This window comes from Nicotiana tabacum, chromosome 10, assembly GCF_000715075.1.
Source record: "Nicotiana tabacum cultivar K326 chromosome 10, ASM71507v2, whole genome shotgun sequence".
In the NCBI taxonomy this organism is placed as follows: Eukaryota; Viridiplantae; Streptophyta; class Magnoliopsida; order Solanales; family Solanaceae; genus Nicotiana; species Nicotiana tabacum.
Window position 1 is genome coordinate 99398954 of NC_134089.1, and position 18626 is coordinate 99417579.

Here is an 18626-nt window from a genome sequence, read left to right on the forward strand (position 1 = left end):
ATAAAAGTTTAGCATTTTATTCACAATATAATCTACTGGTTTGGATTACATATATTTCCAATATAATCTACTGAAAATTTCTGAGTTTTACATATTAAATTATAAAAAAGTACAGTATTTTATACTTATGTTTTTTGTTATATCATTTTTTTTAGTAATTTTTTATAGTAGTTTGAATGAAAGATACTTCCAGTATAATACATTGGAGTTTTATGAGTTTTGCATATCAATATAAAAAGCTCTGACGTATTATACTTGTGTTTTGTTCATTTTTGGAATCAAGCACTGTAAAATCATTTTTTGAGATACTTCCAGTATAATAAGCTGGAAGTATCTCAGCTTTAGATATAATTTAGAAAGGTCCACCAAATTATACTGACGTTATGTTCTGCACGATTTTATATTATTTTTTGTGGTTTTGAACAATGTAGATTTTATTAGTTATGATCTAAATTGAAAAGAAGATATATACTACAATTAAGCATAGATTAACGTATTGAGAAAATTCGACATTAACACATATTAAAGCATTAAGATCAAACCAGAAAATTCGAAAAATCAGAAGAATAATTTAAAACTTACTTCCCTCAATTATTTTACTGATACTTTGAATTTTTTGATTTGAATTACAAAGAGAAGAATCGTAGAGTATCACAATTAAAACTGTGATCGTAGAAGAAATTCAAACAAGAGAAATTCAAATAATCAGAAAAATAATTGAGAGATCTTACTTTGATTTGTAGATTGACGCCGCAAGATTGTGCTAAGAAGAATATGAGGTCAAGTCGCGTAAATTATATAAACAAAGTAAGGGTATTTTAGTCAATAAATTGTTACCATTCTAACTTAGCAGCTAAATACGTTGACCTTTAATTATGTGGCTAAATTTGATTGACCCGTAAAACTGACCATTTATAAATTTTTCGCTGTCAAATGGCTTCACCCATGGGCCATAACTTAGGAGGTACCAAAACGACGCCAAAAAGCCCATAGGATTATTTAACGAAATCTACAATCTACAACTTTTACACATCAAAGTTTTGAAGTCGAAGTAAATCAAAAGGAAAGAAGAATAGACATGAAACATCCAAAGGTACACAGTGACATTCATCCTGCAGACTTTTATTCATCCCCCTTGCCAATTTCTCGCAACCACAAACCGCGCTCACCTAGGAAAAACTAATCATATTTTTAGAGAAATATTATACATTCAAGATTTTAAGCATCTGCTGTCTCAGCATCATCAGCTGCAGCCAAGATAAGCTCCGGATGAATGCTTGACTCTGCTGTCCCGTCGAGTGCATTAGGCAATCCCAATGCCCTTAGCGCAAGGTGGGCTGCCTTCTGCCCTGATATCATCATAGCTCCAAAAGTTGGTCCCTGAACAACACAAACACCTCCAATTAGTTACTCTTCCATTTCACTGTTAAGTTCTGATATATTTGGGATCGGTTATATAAATCATATGCATGATCATTCTACTTTATTAAGGCAAATTTGGAATAATTTAGACTAAGCATTCTCTACATCTCACACTCATATGCAGGTAGAAATCTAATGGTGCGCAAGTAATTTATATAGGAGTGAGTCATGACAAGTTTACTAACCATTCTTGGTGCTCCGTCAATTTCAGCGACTTCCATCCCTGTGACGATCATTCCGGGTACAACCTCTCTGGTAAGTCTAACAATAGCATCCTCAGCAGCGTTCATGTCCAAAGCTTTCATCCCAGGAACATGGTTGATCATGCCAATGCTCTTAAGCCTCTTAACACCAGTGGCACCCATGGGACCGTCGTGGCCACAGGAGCTGACCACAATCTTAGCCTCCATAACGTTGGGGTCCATGCAAGATTGTGTGTCGTGGTTCTGAGAAACCAAAGACCAGTTAGTGACAACACCACCAACTCTTCCGTTCTTCACAATAAGGTCCTCTGTTGCAACAGCATTGAAGAGCTTCACGTTTGGCCTGGCCAAAAGCTTGCTCATGATGGTTGAGGTGAACAAGGCAGCGTGCTTGATGACCACGTAGTTGTCTTGCTCGTCATAGTCTATGCCTAGCTCGTTCAGGAAAAGATGTGCCGGCTTCCTCACAACCATGGCTGAGAAGAGTTGTCCACCTAGCCAGGCACCTCCACCAGGGCTCACTGATTGCTCAAGTATGGCCACCTACACAAACCAAGTAAATTCACATAAACAACTTATAACAAGTACAAATTGGAGAAAATAGGTATTGTAATCAGCAACTATAATCTAATCAAGAACACTTAGCAGTTAGAACATTGAATGACTTCCCTGTGATCATGAATGCGTGTACCAGCCAGAGGCAGATCTAGGATAAATTAGGTGTGCTCAATTAAATTCATTGCTATTTATATATATATATGATAACCGGGGTGGAGTTTCAAGCCAAACGCCGAACCCAATAGCTTTTGTTCAAACAGTGTATTTGAAGTTTAAAATTCATCAAATATATGTACAAATATTAAATTTAGAATCTAGTCGCTAACATGTGAAGTCGTGTACTAAAATCCAAAACCCATAAGATTGTAATTATTGTTCTACCTATGTATGCAAACCAATTTTGAACTTACTTAACTCTAGATCATAAATTGAGGATAAGATTATCACAAAAGCAGTTTCACTGGTTCACAAGTATATAAACAACTTTTTTTTTTTAGCAGAGAAAGAGTATTATCTTATTTAAACCATAGTCTTAAGATTAAACATAAACTGGTAGAAGCAGAACCAATACCAATTACAGCACAACCCTAGAACTAGACCCACAGTAAGCAAGCAGTAACTGATAGATTAAAATTAAAAACAAAGCCAAAAACGGCGACTTAAATATAGATAAACTAGATCATCATCAACGTCCTCACATCTAGCAGAGTTGACCACAGTCAGCAATCACAACAGGCTTGGAGCACCTGCCAGATCCAGATCCAACAGCCTCAGCCTTCTTAATCACATCATAGCCTTCAACAACTTGACCGAACACAACATGCTTGCCATCGAGCCACTCAGTCTTAGCGGTGCAGATATATATAAACAACTTTCGCTAATAAACATGTGATTTTTTCTCGCTCAAGTTGCACGAGGCCTAAGGAAAAAGGTGTCACATGATTTGTAGGTACGAGTAAACCTTCAAGTACCTTTAATAAGAAGCCCGTGTTTTTTTTTCCTCTCAGCTACCAAGTCTTATATGAATTTTCTTTTATACTTTTCAATTTAGTAGAAATACAAGCGAAGCCGGAAAATAAATTCCAAGATTTCCATCTTTCCGCTATTAGAATTTAATTGAAAATATCCATTAGGCACACGTCACAGGTGCCAGTTCTTCTACACAACAAAAGCCTGAGTATTTAAATGAAAAATTATAGGGAAAGCTAATCTGGGGCTAAATGGTTTTGTGAGTCTTTACAAATTTGTTTTTCAATTTTATGACCTTATCTTTCTATTTCAGTACGAGGTCTAAAAAAGATACTTTCTTAACGTAAAGGGCTATGATAGCCCATTTTCCCGCTGATTTGAACCGTATGTCACTTCTGTTAGTATTTCCTTACCATAAAATATTTTAAACTTAATTGACAAAATAAACACAAGCCAATATTTGATCTTTCGTGACTTTTGTCTTTTTCTATCACAATACTGCCAGACACATATATTAGAGCATTCTGCAGCAGGCCTAGATTTATCTCATCTTAAATTTGGAAAAAAATAAATAGACACAAATGAAAAGAAAAAGGATACCTGAACGTTAGGGTTCTTGCTGATCTCATAAGCACAAGAGAGACCAGCAGAGCCAGCGCCAACGATGACAACATCAGTGTCAGCATAGGTGATCATGTCAGTCATGTACCTACGTGTCATCTCGCGAGAAACGATGGATTCCTTAATTGGGTTAAAACTGAAAGCGTTAAGATCATAAGGTGGAGGAGAGGAATCAGCAGACATGGAAATGGTCATGTTTTGCTGGGCGGATTTAACAGGTTTTAGTCTAGCTTGTGAAAAAAGAGGGACACCAGAGAAGGATGATTTGTGGGTGTCCAAGAAATTGGTCTTGGTAACAACAGAGGAGGCCAAGGTTGATGCCATGGTTGCCATAGACAAAGCTTGAGATCTTGAGAGAGGAGTTTTTTTTGAGAATTAGAAGAATGAAAGATTGTTTTGAGTGAAGAAGTGAAGGGGAAGAGAGTATTTAAAGCAGTGACAAGTAGTGAGTGATGAGAAAAAATCTGGGAGGAATACGTGGACACAGAAATCCCGCTCCACCGTTTCTTCTATTTCCTTTTAATGTCCGAATATAATATGGAATTACTAAATTTGCATTGTTTATCTCAATTTTGATATTGTTAATGATATAATAATAATTGTCCTTTCTCATAGTTCTACTCCAAATGTCCTTTGAAAAAAATCAATGTTAAAAATTACTAGATAAAGTTTTATGTAAGTTTATCCTAAGGGTGTCTAACGGGTGGGTCGGGTTGGGTTGGATAGGGAAAATTTTAAACCGTACGGCTTTTAAATCGGACCAATTATGGGTTAGGGGTTACTGGGCTTAACGGTTCGGTTCGTCAAAAATGAACCGTAAGAGTTACGGGTACAAGGGGCCGGGTCGGGCCGGGTTATGTGTTTGGTCAATCTTTTAAAAAAGCACTTTTAAGTATCAAATTATGAAAAAGGACAATAATAGTTCAATTTGCGATTAGTATTAATTTGAGCAGAAAAATAAATTTAAACATTTATTATAAAAGAATTTAATTAAAATATAAAATGTAAAGCAAAATTATAAATTAAATTTTTAATTAATATAAAACATAGTTATTCCAAAGCAATAACATTAAGTATTTGGCATTATTAATTATTTACATGATAATTTAAATATGTCAAAATATATCATTTAATATAAATTTAAAATCTTCTCTTAAGAATAGAAGAAAGAGAATAAATATATGATTAAAATAAAAAGGAGAATAAATAAAAATAAAATATTAGATTAATGAGGATGATTTGAAAAATAAATATTATTTTTGTTTTGAATAAATTATTTATTTTGCTTCTGCTTTTTGGAAGAAGCTAGAATTTGAAGCTTCTCTCCAAAAGCATAAAAACTGTTTCTGTTGCTACTCAAAAGTACTTTTTCATTTTGACCAAACATCTTAAATTTTTTTAATAATACTTGTTTGACAAAAAAAGTATATTTAAGTCGACACGTGGAGAGGGATAGGATTATTGTTTTGTTTTTTTTATTGAACTCGAGAGGGATAGGATTTGAAGGGCCTTAATTGATGATACAGTCAGCGTGGCCCACTTCTCCTTCAAGTGGTTTCGCAATATTGGGCTTTTTGGTATTTCAAAGTGGAGGGCCCAGTTTTAGTTGGACTCTTTTAAAGGAAAGAATCTTGATTTTTAACGATTTCTTGTCCTAGGAATAGATAAGAAAGATTTGTTCTGTGTATATACCATATTTTGAAGTAATTTGCCCGGTTAATTTTTGTGTTCAAGTTTTCAAAATTGAGATATAAATTCCAAAGGATATTTTCAATGGTTTGCAATAACATCCAATCCAAAAAAAAAAAAAAAAAACGTAAAACCCGAATATCGAATTCAAAACTTCGAACATTTTTAATAGTTGTCAAAAAAGTTTACAGCTTTATCATTGTTCTTTTTATTATTATTGAACAAAAAATAGATAATTGCTAAAAACTTTTCAATCATGCCAGCATCTTCAATTAATTAATGTGTATTTGTGTTATTGCATTTTCATAAGCTCATCAATATGGTAATTCATTGAAATATTTAAAATGATTCTATTATTGCGTGAGAGATGAAGATTCAAAACTTTGTAATAGAAAATTTCAAGATTTTTTAGAGAGAAACGAGATTTTGGAAAGGAAGTTAGGTCATAAAGTGGGTTGGGGAGGGGGGGGGGGGCGGAGTTTAGCTGTTCGGTGCGTTGGTTACCCATTTAATTGCCTATAATTAAGGTATCTTTGTTATTAAAAATTTGTATATAAATTGTAAATGCAAATATGATATGACATGATATGTAATTAAGGAAAAAACCTATATAAAAGTAGTAATTAAGTCTATCACCAAGTATAACTATATTTTGAATCAATAAATATTACTTTACATATAATTCCATGTCTTATAAATAAGAATTATATTCCTAGAAGATAAATGTTTAAAAAATCAGAGACATGTAGAAGCGGAAGGTCCAAAAAAAGAAATTAAAAAAAATAACCCCAGATTTATTTAAATAAATTATTTTGAAGCATGTATAATTGACGATCCAAGGCACAAAGCTTGCAGGAGCATTCTTATAGCATATATAAAGCGAACAAGCCAAGAAGTTAAGCATGTATGAGATGAATGCTACACTAATCGAAGTACTTTTTTTCGCCCCTAAAATTTTAGATTATTTTTCGATTTATACGTGTTATTCTTACGCTTGATGTATTAATCTTTTCTGTATTATTCCAATTTTATTAAATATCCCCGAGGGACTAATCCAAGTATTAGTTTCACAAAAATTGTTAGCCATCTATACTCCATTCGGAGTGTCCAAACGTCTCAAGACCCGAAACAATTTTTACCTAAACATATGTATAACGCACGCACATATAACGTATATGATGGTGGGAAATTGATAATTCCACCTTATAGTAGCCATTATCTTGCGAAAATTAACTGAAGATTCCTAAACCTCCTAGAAATCAATAAATTAATTAATAAGTTTTGGTAACGTCTTTTTATGATAAACTTTTATATAAGTTTGCTAATTTCAGTTTTCACAAGTCACAATATACTGAGTATTGTCATTTTAAAATATATACACCATGGATTTTGATTTTATGGAGATGTTGGCTGGTGCAAAATTAGCTTTATCACTGTTTTGGTGTCATTGAGTAGTTGTATCTCTAGTCTTTTCATCTTTAATTTTTCGTCTTCTCTCCTTCACCTTTCAATGATGAAAAGTTCTTTGATCAGCACTTTGTGAGGTTGTTACTTAATGATAACGACCTTTGCTATTTTCGAAACAAAATATCTTCACCACATTAACATGATTTTGTTTGCCCCTTCATGATTATATTTCTCAAAAATATTTTGAATCCGAAACTTTTTTTTGATGATTTTTTGGACAAAAAATACTTTTCTACATACTCAAAAAAAAAGTTACATAAATGAGTAAAACACAGTACTATACTGCGAATTACTTTAACGGAAATTTAGCCGTTAAAGTAAAACGCAGTATAGTACTGCGTTTTACTTTTTAAAAAAAATTGTAATTCGCACTACTATACTGTATTTTACTAAGAAAATTTGTAAAATACTGCATTTTACACTGAAACGTATTATTATACTGCGTTTTACTCTAGTTTTTGGCCCCACCAATAATGAACTGACATAACAATAATTCAATACATAAAATGTAGTATTGTACTACGTTTTGCATAGAAAAATTCTACACCCCAACATCGGACTTGCCTTATTTAAAGGCATTTCAATTTTATGAAAAATTCATTCAATACTTTACTTCAAACTTACGTTCATACTTCTCTTTTCTTCTTATCAATCATTTTTTTACAATATCTGAAGTGACAAAAATAAGGGTTTCACTATATTGGGGGGGTGAGGTTGTGTTGGAGAATAACTCTGTGAGGTATAGCTCACCTCCACAATGTCATGTTAAATTGCCGCTTACTATGGAGTACGATAAATTGGTATCGTTGTTACGTAAAAAAATGAATGAGAGGAGGCGTTCGGTTAACCTTAAAATAACCGGTAGATTTCAGTATTCAGTGACTCCGCAGGGGTTTGCTTATTATTCTGAGTTTAACATCGAGGATGATGAAACTCTTAGAGATTTTTTGCGGATTCCGGATGAATACAGGGAATTTATTGTAATAAAATTATTGGAAATGTAAGTCAAGGTGGAAGACGTTCCCAATAATGAGGGCGTGCATAGTAGGGATAACCTCCAGTCATCGGGTGGTTATTCTGGAGCAGTTTTTGCCAGACAGATTGCTGATGAAAGAGCTTGCCTTGATTTAAACTTGTCACCACCGGCGAATGAGCATCCACAAAATAATTTTTCGACTTTATATAATCAACAAGACGACTGGTAAACTTCAATTTTACTACGCTTTAGCGATGTTTATTTTATGTTTTAATTAAATTTGTATTAACACTCATATTTTCATAGGAGGTACCGTCCGGATACGAATTTTACAAGTTATGACCCCGCCCCTAGTTGGAATATGCGTAGTTCTGGAGTATTGAACCACGGTGGTCCATCCGGGAGTCATCACCAACAAGAAAATATCCATCATGACATGTCAAAACAGTACGACTTGTAAGTAAAGTGATATAGCTATATCTAAAGTATTTATCTAGTTGGGTATATTATCATTTTGTTATTTTTGTGCAGTGAAAACGAGATTCTTGAACCTCCTGACCTCACACAGTTGCCCATAGACGACGTATTTCCTCGTGATTTGGCAGATGCACAGAGTCAGGAAGATGATAGTGATTATGACAACAATGCGGATGAGTTTGGAGGATGACACACCCTTCCATGATGAGGGTGATGAGGAGGAGGAAGTGAATGTTGAACCTGAGCTGACGAGGGAGCATGTTCCTCCACCTCCCGCTAGACCAAGAGTGTACGAGTCCCACGTGCCATTTCATGAGCGGAATATTCCCTACCTTGATAATTTGCCAAACATGCCGAACGTGGATGCCCTCACAAGGGATGATGATGAATTTCGGTCAGCGATATGAGATGAGTCTAGACCAGCTGTTCTGACAAAGGGCATGTATTTCCCTGATAAAGCTCGCTTAATTAGGGCTGTAAAAATCTACAGTATAAGAGAGTGCCGTGAGATGACGGTAAGTGAGTCAACTACGGAGAAATACAAGGTTGTATGTCGTAGAGACTTTATGGGTTGTCACTGGATGTTGCGTGCCACCAAGAAGAAATCAGGTTTGTGGAAAGTGGGTAAATTTATTAGCGAGCACAGATGTGAAATGGACACATACAATGAGAATCACTTCAACTTGGATGTGGACTTGATTTCTCTTATATTGATTCCATATTTGGAAGTGTCCATTAGGTTCAATATTAAAGAGTGTATTACAGCCGTCCACCAGGAGTATGGTTGTACTATAACCAAAAGAAAGGCATATCTCGGTCGCAAACGTGCCTTTGAACTTATTTATGGCGACTGGGATAAGTCTTTTTCAAATCTGCCCAGGTACATGGCCGCACTGCAGCACTTTAACCCCGGGACTGTTGTTAAATGGAGGCATGAGCGGAGTCCGGACAGACCCGAATATATTTTCAACTATGTGTTCTGGTCATTTAAACCAGCAATTGATGGTTTTGTGCATTGTCATCCTGTTATTTCCATATACGGTACTCATGTCTATGGAAAGTATGATATTAAGCTTTTGATTGCAGTTGCAGTAGATGCCAACGGGCAAATATTTTCACTAGCTTTTGTCATATGTGCCAACGAAACTGAAGAGACATGGATGCTTTTTTTGAACCACTTGAAGCAGCACGTTGTCAAACAGCGTTCAGGTATTTGTCTAATATCTGATCGGCATGGTGGTATTTTAAGTTCTGTACGTCACTTGCCTGAATGGCAGGAACCATATGCATACCACCGTTACTGTGTGCGTCACCTGAAGGCCAATTTCCAGAATAAATATCCTGACAAGGCATTGCATGACTTAATGTGGATGGTTGCAACTGAGCACCAGCAGTGCAAATTCACGAGGCGCATGGAAGCGATCCGGCAGTTAGAACCACGAGCCTATACTTAGTTGATGGGGCATGAGCTTCACATGTGGACATTGCATGCTGATGGCGGAAGACGATGGGGAGCCCTCACTACAAACGTGTCGGAGTCATTCAACGGCTTATTGAAGTCTGCCCGTAGACTGCCTGTCACTACCTTGGTCCGCATGACATTCAAACAGAGTGCGGAGAGGTTTGTTGAAAGGCATGCAGCTGCATCAGCATTGATGGACAGGGGTGTTCAATTTATGCCAATACCCATGAGAAGATTTGAAAGGTCCAGGAGGCGAGCACAGTGGCATTCATTTCTTCAGTACGATCATGAACGGGGAGTTTTTGAAGTTAAGACCGCTATCCGCGGATACCGTGGGAATAATCTACAGACGGTGAATGAATATATAAGGTTATGTTCATGTGGGAAATGAACCATCTACCACATGCCGTGCGCACATGCGTTGAAGTGCTTTCAACAAGTTGGATATGGGGCAACAAACTATATTGATAGGCAATACAGTGTTGCTGCATACGTAGACACGTATAGTGGGAAGTTGCAACCATTAGGTGCTGAGCATTATTAGCCGCCGGAATCTTTTAAGATGGTATGTAACAAGGACTATTTGCGCAAGCTGCAAGTGCAAAAGAGAACGCGTATACGGAACCAAATGGATGTTGGTGACACCGTTTATGCGCGTAAATGTGGCATATGCTCGCAAATAGGACACGGCCGTCATAAATGTTCTTCAGGTGGTGTGCGTGGCGGTGGTAATCTGGCTCCTGGTGCAAGTTCGTCGAATGTACCCAACTATCAAGGATACCCCTAGTCTTTTATTTTGGTATTGTTTTTTGTAATACGTGTTTGTACTTGTATATGTTGCAATATATATCAAATAAAATTATGTTCCACAATTTGGAATGAGTGAAGAAAAAGCTGTTTAATTGTAGGAAAATGTAAATATAACATTACTACAACACAAACACAAACATAACAGGCCAACATAATAAAAATACATAAAATATGAAAAATACACTAAACACATACATGCCAATGTTTAGTCCCGGTTGCCATTTATTCTTCACTCCAACCACTTAAATCGTTCTTCCATTCGTTCTTTTTCTTCTTCTACTTCTTTCAGTTTCGCCTTCACCTCCGCAAGTTCCAGTTTATACTTTTCTTTTTATTCCTTTTGTGCTTCACAATTCCATTGTGCTTTCCATTTTTCTTCTCTCACCTCCTTCAGTTTCTCACTTATTTCTACAATAATTCTACCGCTTTCTCTTTGTGTTTTCCGTTGGCATAAACACATATTATGAAGAAATTGCAGAACACATATTATGAAGAAACTGCAGTTGTTCTCTGTAGCATTCCTGATAACATGGTTCATCAACCCATTCCTCAAAATCACAAATAGGTTCGCTGGGAACCTTGTATAACTGGTTCATACAGCACCAGTAGCGGCGTCCAACTTCACCACCGTCCCAACAATTTTGCACCGAGCATTCTTTTCCACAGTTGCACTATGGTGGACGAAGAGGTTGAGCCATTTAATGAAATATTTGCTTTTAGTAAAAAAAAACTTACTTTTAATGAAATATTTGCTTTTACTAATTTTTGAGCACACAAAATAACTACAATGATGCTGTTATTTATAGGCGAGACAAAATACATAAAGCGTGGTATAGTGCTGCGTTTTATGGAGTTGTCTTGTTGTTATGAAAAGATGAAAACTATGTGAAAAAAATTTAATACATAAAGCGTGGTATAGTACTGTGTTTTATGGAGTTGTCTTGTCGTTCTGAAAAAGATGAAAACCATGTGAAAAAAGCTGGTTTATTGTAGAAAAATTTAATACATAAGGCGTGGTATAGTACTGCGTTTTATGGTATAGTACTCAGTGTTGCTGCTGGCCTGAGTCGCATCCCTTGTCGCTCGGGTACACTATCTGGATCATCATCATCAAGTCGCCTCTTTATGTGAGAATGTGCAGCAGCATCGATACCACAGCTGGCAGGATCAGAAGAATAGGCCGTCGGGCCGTCAGGAACCTACAAAACAAGTACTAAATTTAGAATGTGACAAAGTATATTTGTATTGTACGTGTTAAGTCAAAAATATTTTCCCACCGTGGTCTCGCCGGCCTCCTGAATATATTCATCTGTGGTGTCCTCATCAAAGCATGTAGTGGCCTCAAAGATGGGCTGGGACGAAGCCTTCATAAGAAAGTTAAAAATTAATTAATGGCAGCTCATTAAGGAAAAGAAAACAAATTGAAATTTTAAAGTAATACAAACATACCTGCGCATGTGGTAGATCCGCATCAACCGCCGGGGATGAGGCATAACTCAACCTGCGCCCGTCATCCACGTCCCGGGTGGGCCGATCCTCAGCTGCGGTAGATGGGCGTGCAAAGTACTGGTATACATCCCCGTCGAATGTACCCGTGATCGACAATGCTCCTGACATGGTGACCTGCGATGCTGGCATAGATAGCTGAAGGCTGTACGAAGGCATGCTGCTGGAAGGCTCATCTTCCCGAAGTATATAACTCGGCTGATCATCTCCAAGCGCCTCAACTCCAAAGTCCTCATCATGTCCCTCAACAGGTGGGTCGACAGGTGCCTCAACGCCCCCTTGCTGGGGACCACCTCCTCGCCGTCCCCCGCGACCCCATGGGGCACCCCTACCTCGTGGGGCACCCCTCCCTCGTGCCCTACCCCTGCCTCGTGGGACACCCCTACCCCCATGATAGTCCTCTGGCGCCGCATACTGAGCCTCGTGGTCCAACCTCGTAGCATCTCTCGCCTAAAACAGGGTCCGACGAGCCAACTGTGCCACCGCCGGCCATAGTCAACGACTGCAGGGATGTCGATATGCTGTTGCATCTCCTGTCCCAACTGGTAGAGGTGATGATGCCCAATAGCTTGTGAAATATTTAAAATATTAATTAAATAACGCTATATCACAATTATACGATATTAATAAGCCAAAAAACATACCAGTGCCTCGTGTCTCCCGGCGTATGGTCTGTAGCGCTCGCCAAGTACATGAACGGGGTTCCCGATAATCAGTCGGGTGTGACGGCGGTACCATGACGCATACATATGAATAGTGGCCTCCTGGGTAAATGTAGGTGCTGGCGGAATACGGTCAGCTCGGTGCTCCTCCCAAATATGTACCTGCTTCTCTAGCCATCCCATATATATATCGTCCAGCCTGGCACGGTTATCTCGCTGATAGTGTATAGCCACCCATCCAGGCTCCCTCGGTATAGGCTGGGGACGGTGAAACTGGCGAAGCACACGCTCTGTGGCATGATACTCAACCATATCGAAGAAGATCATCGGGATGGAGGTGCTCCAAAGCAGTCGATCGACTGAGCAATAAAAGGGCAGTTGAGCTAGCAACTCGTCGCTGTATGGCATCCAGATGAACTACCAAATAATAACATAAAAGTGAGTATGCACAACACAACTCAATTTAAAACAAGTAAGTGTAGGTACATATTTACCTGTCCGTCTACCAGCATATCTAGCACATCCCTGATAAGGGGGAGATTATGATGAGCATCGGTCCCTCGGTAGTTCCCACGCCGAAGAATTCACCTAGAAGCTAGAGGGAGAAACGGATAAGCCTCACCAGGCGCAAGTGGTGGTAAAGGTGGCTGCAACGGCATGATCCGCTGCTAGGCCCAAACCTAAGATAAAAGGTTGATGTAAAATTTATGAGTCATTTCGACCATATAGAATTCGGAGAAATGAACAGAGTATTCGAAAATGTTGTCACCTGTAGGAGGGGCAGAAAACCACATATGTCCACCGCTGGGCCCATGCTCGCCCGGCACATGCTCCTATACAGGTATGCGAGAACAGCAGCACCCCAACTGTACTGGGGTAAACCATCCAGCTGCTGAAGATGATGGAGAAAGCGCATACTCACTTTACTCCCCGAAGTGTTCGGGAACAAGACACACCCGAAAAGCAGGAGCAGCGCCAACCGCGTGTACCTCTCAATATGGAGATCCTTCGTCTCGCCGGTAATGTCTGGGTGCAAAAACGCCATATGATCTCTGATGGCTGACAAAGCAACGCGACTGCCCCCAGCGTCACCCTGAGGTCTATAACCAGTAAAATGCCTCATCATATCCAAAAATTGTGCACGCGTCATGGATCTAATGTACTGGGGCAGTGCTACGGCCCGTCCATCTACGCGCAGCCTGTACAAAACCTGAACATCCTCCAACGTGATGGTGGCATCTCCAGTGGGCAAGTGAAAAGTGTGCGTCTCCGGTCGCCACCGCTCTACCAAGGCCGTGATGAGAGACCAATCAATCTCTATCCGTCCAAGCTCAAAAATCGTATAGAAGCCCGTAGCCTGTACGCGCGCGACTACACGGGCATGGAAAGGATGTTCCCCGATGAACTCCAACAAATCGTCAGGTCTCCTGGGGCGGAGAGGCTGCATCGATAGCTGTCCCTCCCATACAAAGGAGGACCTATGGTCGCCCTGCAACACTAGTAGCTGATCCTCGGCAGGTCCGGGATGCGCAGGCGGAGGAAAGTCCATGTCGTCTACTATAATTTAAACAAAATTAATTGTGTGTGTTAGCTTAATAAATTAAATAATTAATTTAGTTTAAAATTGGACTGAATAATTATGTATGGGTTCCAGGCTCGATTTTTGAGGCCCGGTAGCATCGAGTTATCCTTAATTATTATGCGTGTCAATTTCAATATTTTTAGAATTGTGTGTGTTAGCTTAATAAATTAAATAATTAATTATGTTTAAAATTGGACTGAATAATTATGTATGGGTTCCAGGCTTGATTTTTGAGGCCCGGTAGCACCGAGTTATCTCTTAATTATTATGCGTGTCAATTTCAATATTTTTAGAATTATGTGTGTTAGCTTAATAAATTAAATAATTAATTATATTTAAAATTGGACTGAATAATTATGTATGGGTTCCAGGCTCGATATTTGAGGCCCGGTAGCACCGAGTTATCCTTAATTATTATGCGTGTCAATTTCAATATTTTTAGAATTGTGTGTGTTAGCTTAATAAATTAAATAATTAATTATGTTTAAAATTGGACTGAATAATTATGTATGGGTTCCAAGCTCGATTTTTTAGGCCCAGTAGCACCGAGTTATCCTTAATTATTATGCGTGTCAATTTCAACATTTTTAGAATTTTGTTAGCTTAATAAATTAAATAATTAATTATGTTTAAAATTGGACTGAATAATTATGTATGGGTTCTAGGCTCGATATTTGAGTTAATTTTACAACATATATTAATTTGTTACTTTTGTAAGTTTATTGTTATAAATTAAATAATTAATTTTGTAAAGTGTAATTGGATAGAGTTTGCAGTTACTACATACTTAAACTACATAGACTCTACGCTAAAAGGCTCTACATTTTACTACGCTAAAGGCTCTATATTTTACTACACTAAAAGGCTCTATATTTTACTACACTAAAAGTCTATTTATTTTACTACGCTAAAAGGTCACTATTACATATAAAAACAACTAACATAAAATACAAATATGAACAACAAATAAAATAAATAATATTAATTTTTTAACAATACAAATAATTTATCAAATTTTAACAATTGTTTGTACCAAAGCTAATAAATCAATCCGAGTATAAATAAGGTACAAATTTAAACACAACCATAACACAAATTAACATGGAAACACATTAAACAATACAAATATGCATGTACTATACGAGTTTTGACATAAACAAAATCGAAATACCTCGATTTAAGTTTTTTGAATTTGATTGATATCGAATTTTTGCACCCGAAAGAAGGAATCCAAAGCTTGTCTTGTATGTGAGACATACACTCCTTGCTCTTTAGGTGACGGGTGGGGCCCAAAAATTTTTTTAAGTTTGACGGGAGGGACCAGCAGAATCGGAATTTTTTAAAAGGGTGTTCGTCCGTTCTGTGGTCCAAGGAAGAAGAAGGGAGTTTGTTTTATTAAAGTTGTTCGCAGTATTATATTGTGTTTTACTTAAAACGCAGTATAGTACTGCGATAAAATATAGCTGGGCCCAGATTTTAGGTAAAACACAGTATAGTACTGCGAATTACAAAAAAAAAAAGTAAAATGCAATATAATAAATTTCCATTAAAGTAATTCGCAATATAGTACTGCGTTTTACTCATTTATGTAACTTTTTTTAAGTAGTAAAAAAGTGTTTTTTGTCCAAAAAAAGAAAAATCATCAAAAAAGTTTCGGATATAGGTGTCTTTACTATGCTGACGCAACCCTTAACTTCACTATCATTTCCTCTTCGTTGCACTCTAAAGTTAGTGATTAGCATAATTATTTTTAGCACTAAGACTTAAGAGCATCATTATTTTTGTTTTTCTTAGTTGGATTTCGAGCAAATATTATATTATATTAGACATCTTATATCTATAGAGAAAGATCAGCAAAACTGGTGGTCGATAAAATTTTAAGGGGATCCTTCATAGATATTTCCTGTTTAATCAGTCCCTTTCTACAACGTGGATAGGGCAAAAGAAATGCATAATCCGCTTTCCACTGACAAAAAGAAAAGTTACCACGGAAAAAAAGTGATTTCACTGTGTCATGGAATATGCCTAAGGATCTCAAATCGTTTGTCTTTAATTCTTTATACAAGGCATCCACTGGGGGAATTAATGTTCTCATGAATAATAAACTTAAACTTTGCCTCAATAATCGTTTGCTTTAAGATAACCCCAGGTGCCCAAAATGTCAAGGGCAAACTGTAGGATAGTACTTCAAAGTGGAGTCCGAAACTTAAATAGTGCCTTTTGGGCAAAAAATATCTTTCTACTCGTATCTTTCTACACAAGCTTTGGATTCCTTTTTTCCGGTTCAAAAATTCGATTTGAATCTATTTCAAAAAATTTAAATCGAGGTATTTCGATTTTGTTTATGTCGAAACTCGTATAGTACATGCATATTTGTATTGTTGAATGTATTTCTATATTAATTTGTGTTATGTTTGTGTTTCAATTTGTATCTTATTTATACCCGGATTGATTTATTAGCTTTGGGACAAAAAAGTTAAAACTTGATAAATAATTTTATTGTTAATGTTATGTTTTCATTTGCTTAAATAATAAATAAATATTATTTATTTAGTTTATTGTTCATATGTATGTTATGTTTATTGTTTTTATATGTATAGTGGTCTTTTAGCGTAATAAAATATAGAGTCTTTTAGCGTAGTAAAATATAGAGTCTTTTAGCGTAGTAAAATATATAACATTTTAGCATAGTAAAATGTAGAGCCTTTTAGCGTAGAGTCTCTGTAGTTTAAGTATGTAGTAACTGGAACTCATAGATAATTACTCAGTCCAATTCAATAATTAATTATTTAATTTATTAAACTAACAAACACTACAACAAAATGATCTGTAGCTACGAAATCTAAGCTACAAATCTAAATTTCGCAGTTATTACTCACTAATAGCTACAAAAATTAGAATTTTTTGGCTATCTATAAATTCTTAAAATTTCTTAGCCACAAAACTAAATTTACAAAGCTAATTCATTATTTTTGCTATAATTACAAATTTTCGTGGCAATAACTACCTAAACAGCTACAAACTTATTACTACAGTAAAATTTCATAGCTAATCATAAATTTTTGCCATGGGTTAAAAGTTACCATAGCAATAGTATACTTTTGGCTACGATAAATTTTTTGAAACAAATTATTGTAGCTAAATAAATATTTTTGCTTCAAATTATGAAATATTATGGCAATAGTTGACTTAATAGCTACGATTATTTGTCATGACAAAATAATATAGCCACAAATATTTTCTTATGATAAACTTTCATAGCTAATCAATAGTTTTTGCCACAGGCTGAAACTTACTATAGCAAAATAAAATTTTTATTCACAATAAATTATTTAAATTAAATGATGTAGTTGAGAAAACAATTTTGCTTCAATTTTTAAATAAATCGTGGCAATAGTCGGCTCAATAGCTATAATTATTTGTCATAAATGATAAAGCCATATATTTATTATTGTTCTGAAATTTTATAGCTATTCATAAGTTTTTGCAATGACTCGAAGCTTCTTGTAGCAATAATAACATTTCAGACATATTAAATTAGTTAAAATACAATCTTGTAGTCAGTTAATACTTTTGCTTCAAGTTAAAAAAACGTACAAATAGTTAGCTTAATTTTTCCAATTATTTGTCATGACAAAATGAATAGTAGACAATTACCTTTCATAATTGACCATAACTATATATATTTTCATACAATTAATGTTATCATTGCAGTAATAATATGTTACCTATAATAAATTAGCTATAAAAAAAATTTGTAGAAGAATTCTTTTACTTCGACTATGAAAGTCATGACAAGAGTTAGTCTAAAAAATATATGCGTTTATGAAAAAATAATTTCATATAGAAATTCGGAAAAACAACAATATATATAACTTGAAGAATTAATTAACTTCTAAATAAGAAAGATTAAAATGAAAAATATTTTCAATCTTAAAATAGAATTTAAACAGAATAAAAATTAAACTAAAATAAAATTGAGTTGTTCATATATAATATGAATTTTATAATTAACTAAAATACAGATAACTTACATGTTTAAAATATAAGAAAGTTTTCACTAATAGTTGCATATCTTATTAAGCAATTTGAATAAAAAATTTCAACAAAAATATTTATCTTCTATATTAAATTTTATATAAATAATATATAAAACTTTTTATTTAAAATTTTAATTTTTTTAATAAGTATATCTTACATACAGTCAAACATCTCTATAACG

The 18626-nt window shown here is 35.8% G+C and overlaps 1 protein-coding gene and 1 non-coding gene across 2 annotated transcripts; both read right to left on the reverse strand.

Moving 5' to 3' along the window:
- Positions 1–1038: 1038 nt before the first annotated feature.
- LOC107797059 (thiamine thiazole synthase, chloroplastic-like) lies at positions 1039–4172 on the reverse strand. Its single transcript, NM_001325627.1, is given in 3 exon segments — positions 1039–1380; positions 1608–2168; positions 3753–4172. Coding segments are annotated over 3 exon segments (1077 nt in total). The 5' UTR covers positions 4107–4172; the 3' UTR covers positions 1039–1218.
- Positions 4173–6412: 2240 nt separating this feature from the next.
- LOC142165626 (U6 spliceosomal RNA) lies at positions 6413–6512 on the reverse strand. The gene has a single exon (XR_012696285.1). It is a non-coding gene; the product is annotated as a U6 spliceosomal RNA (small nuclear RNA).
- Positions 6513–18626: the final 12114 nt, after the last annotated feature.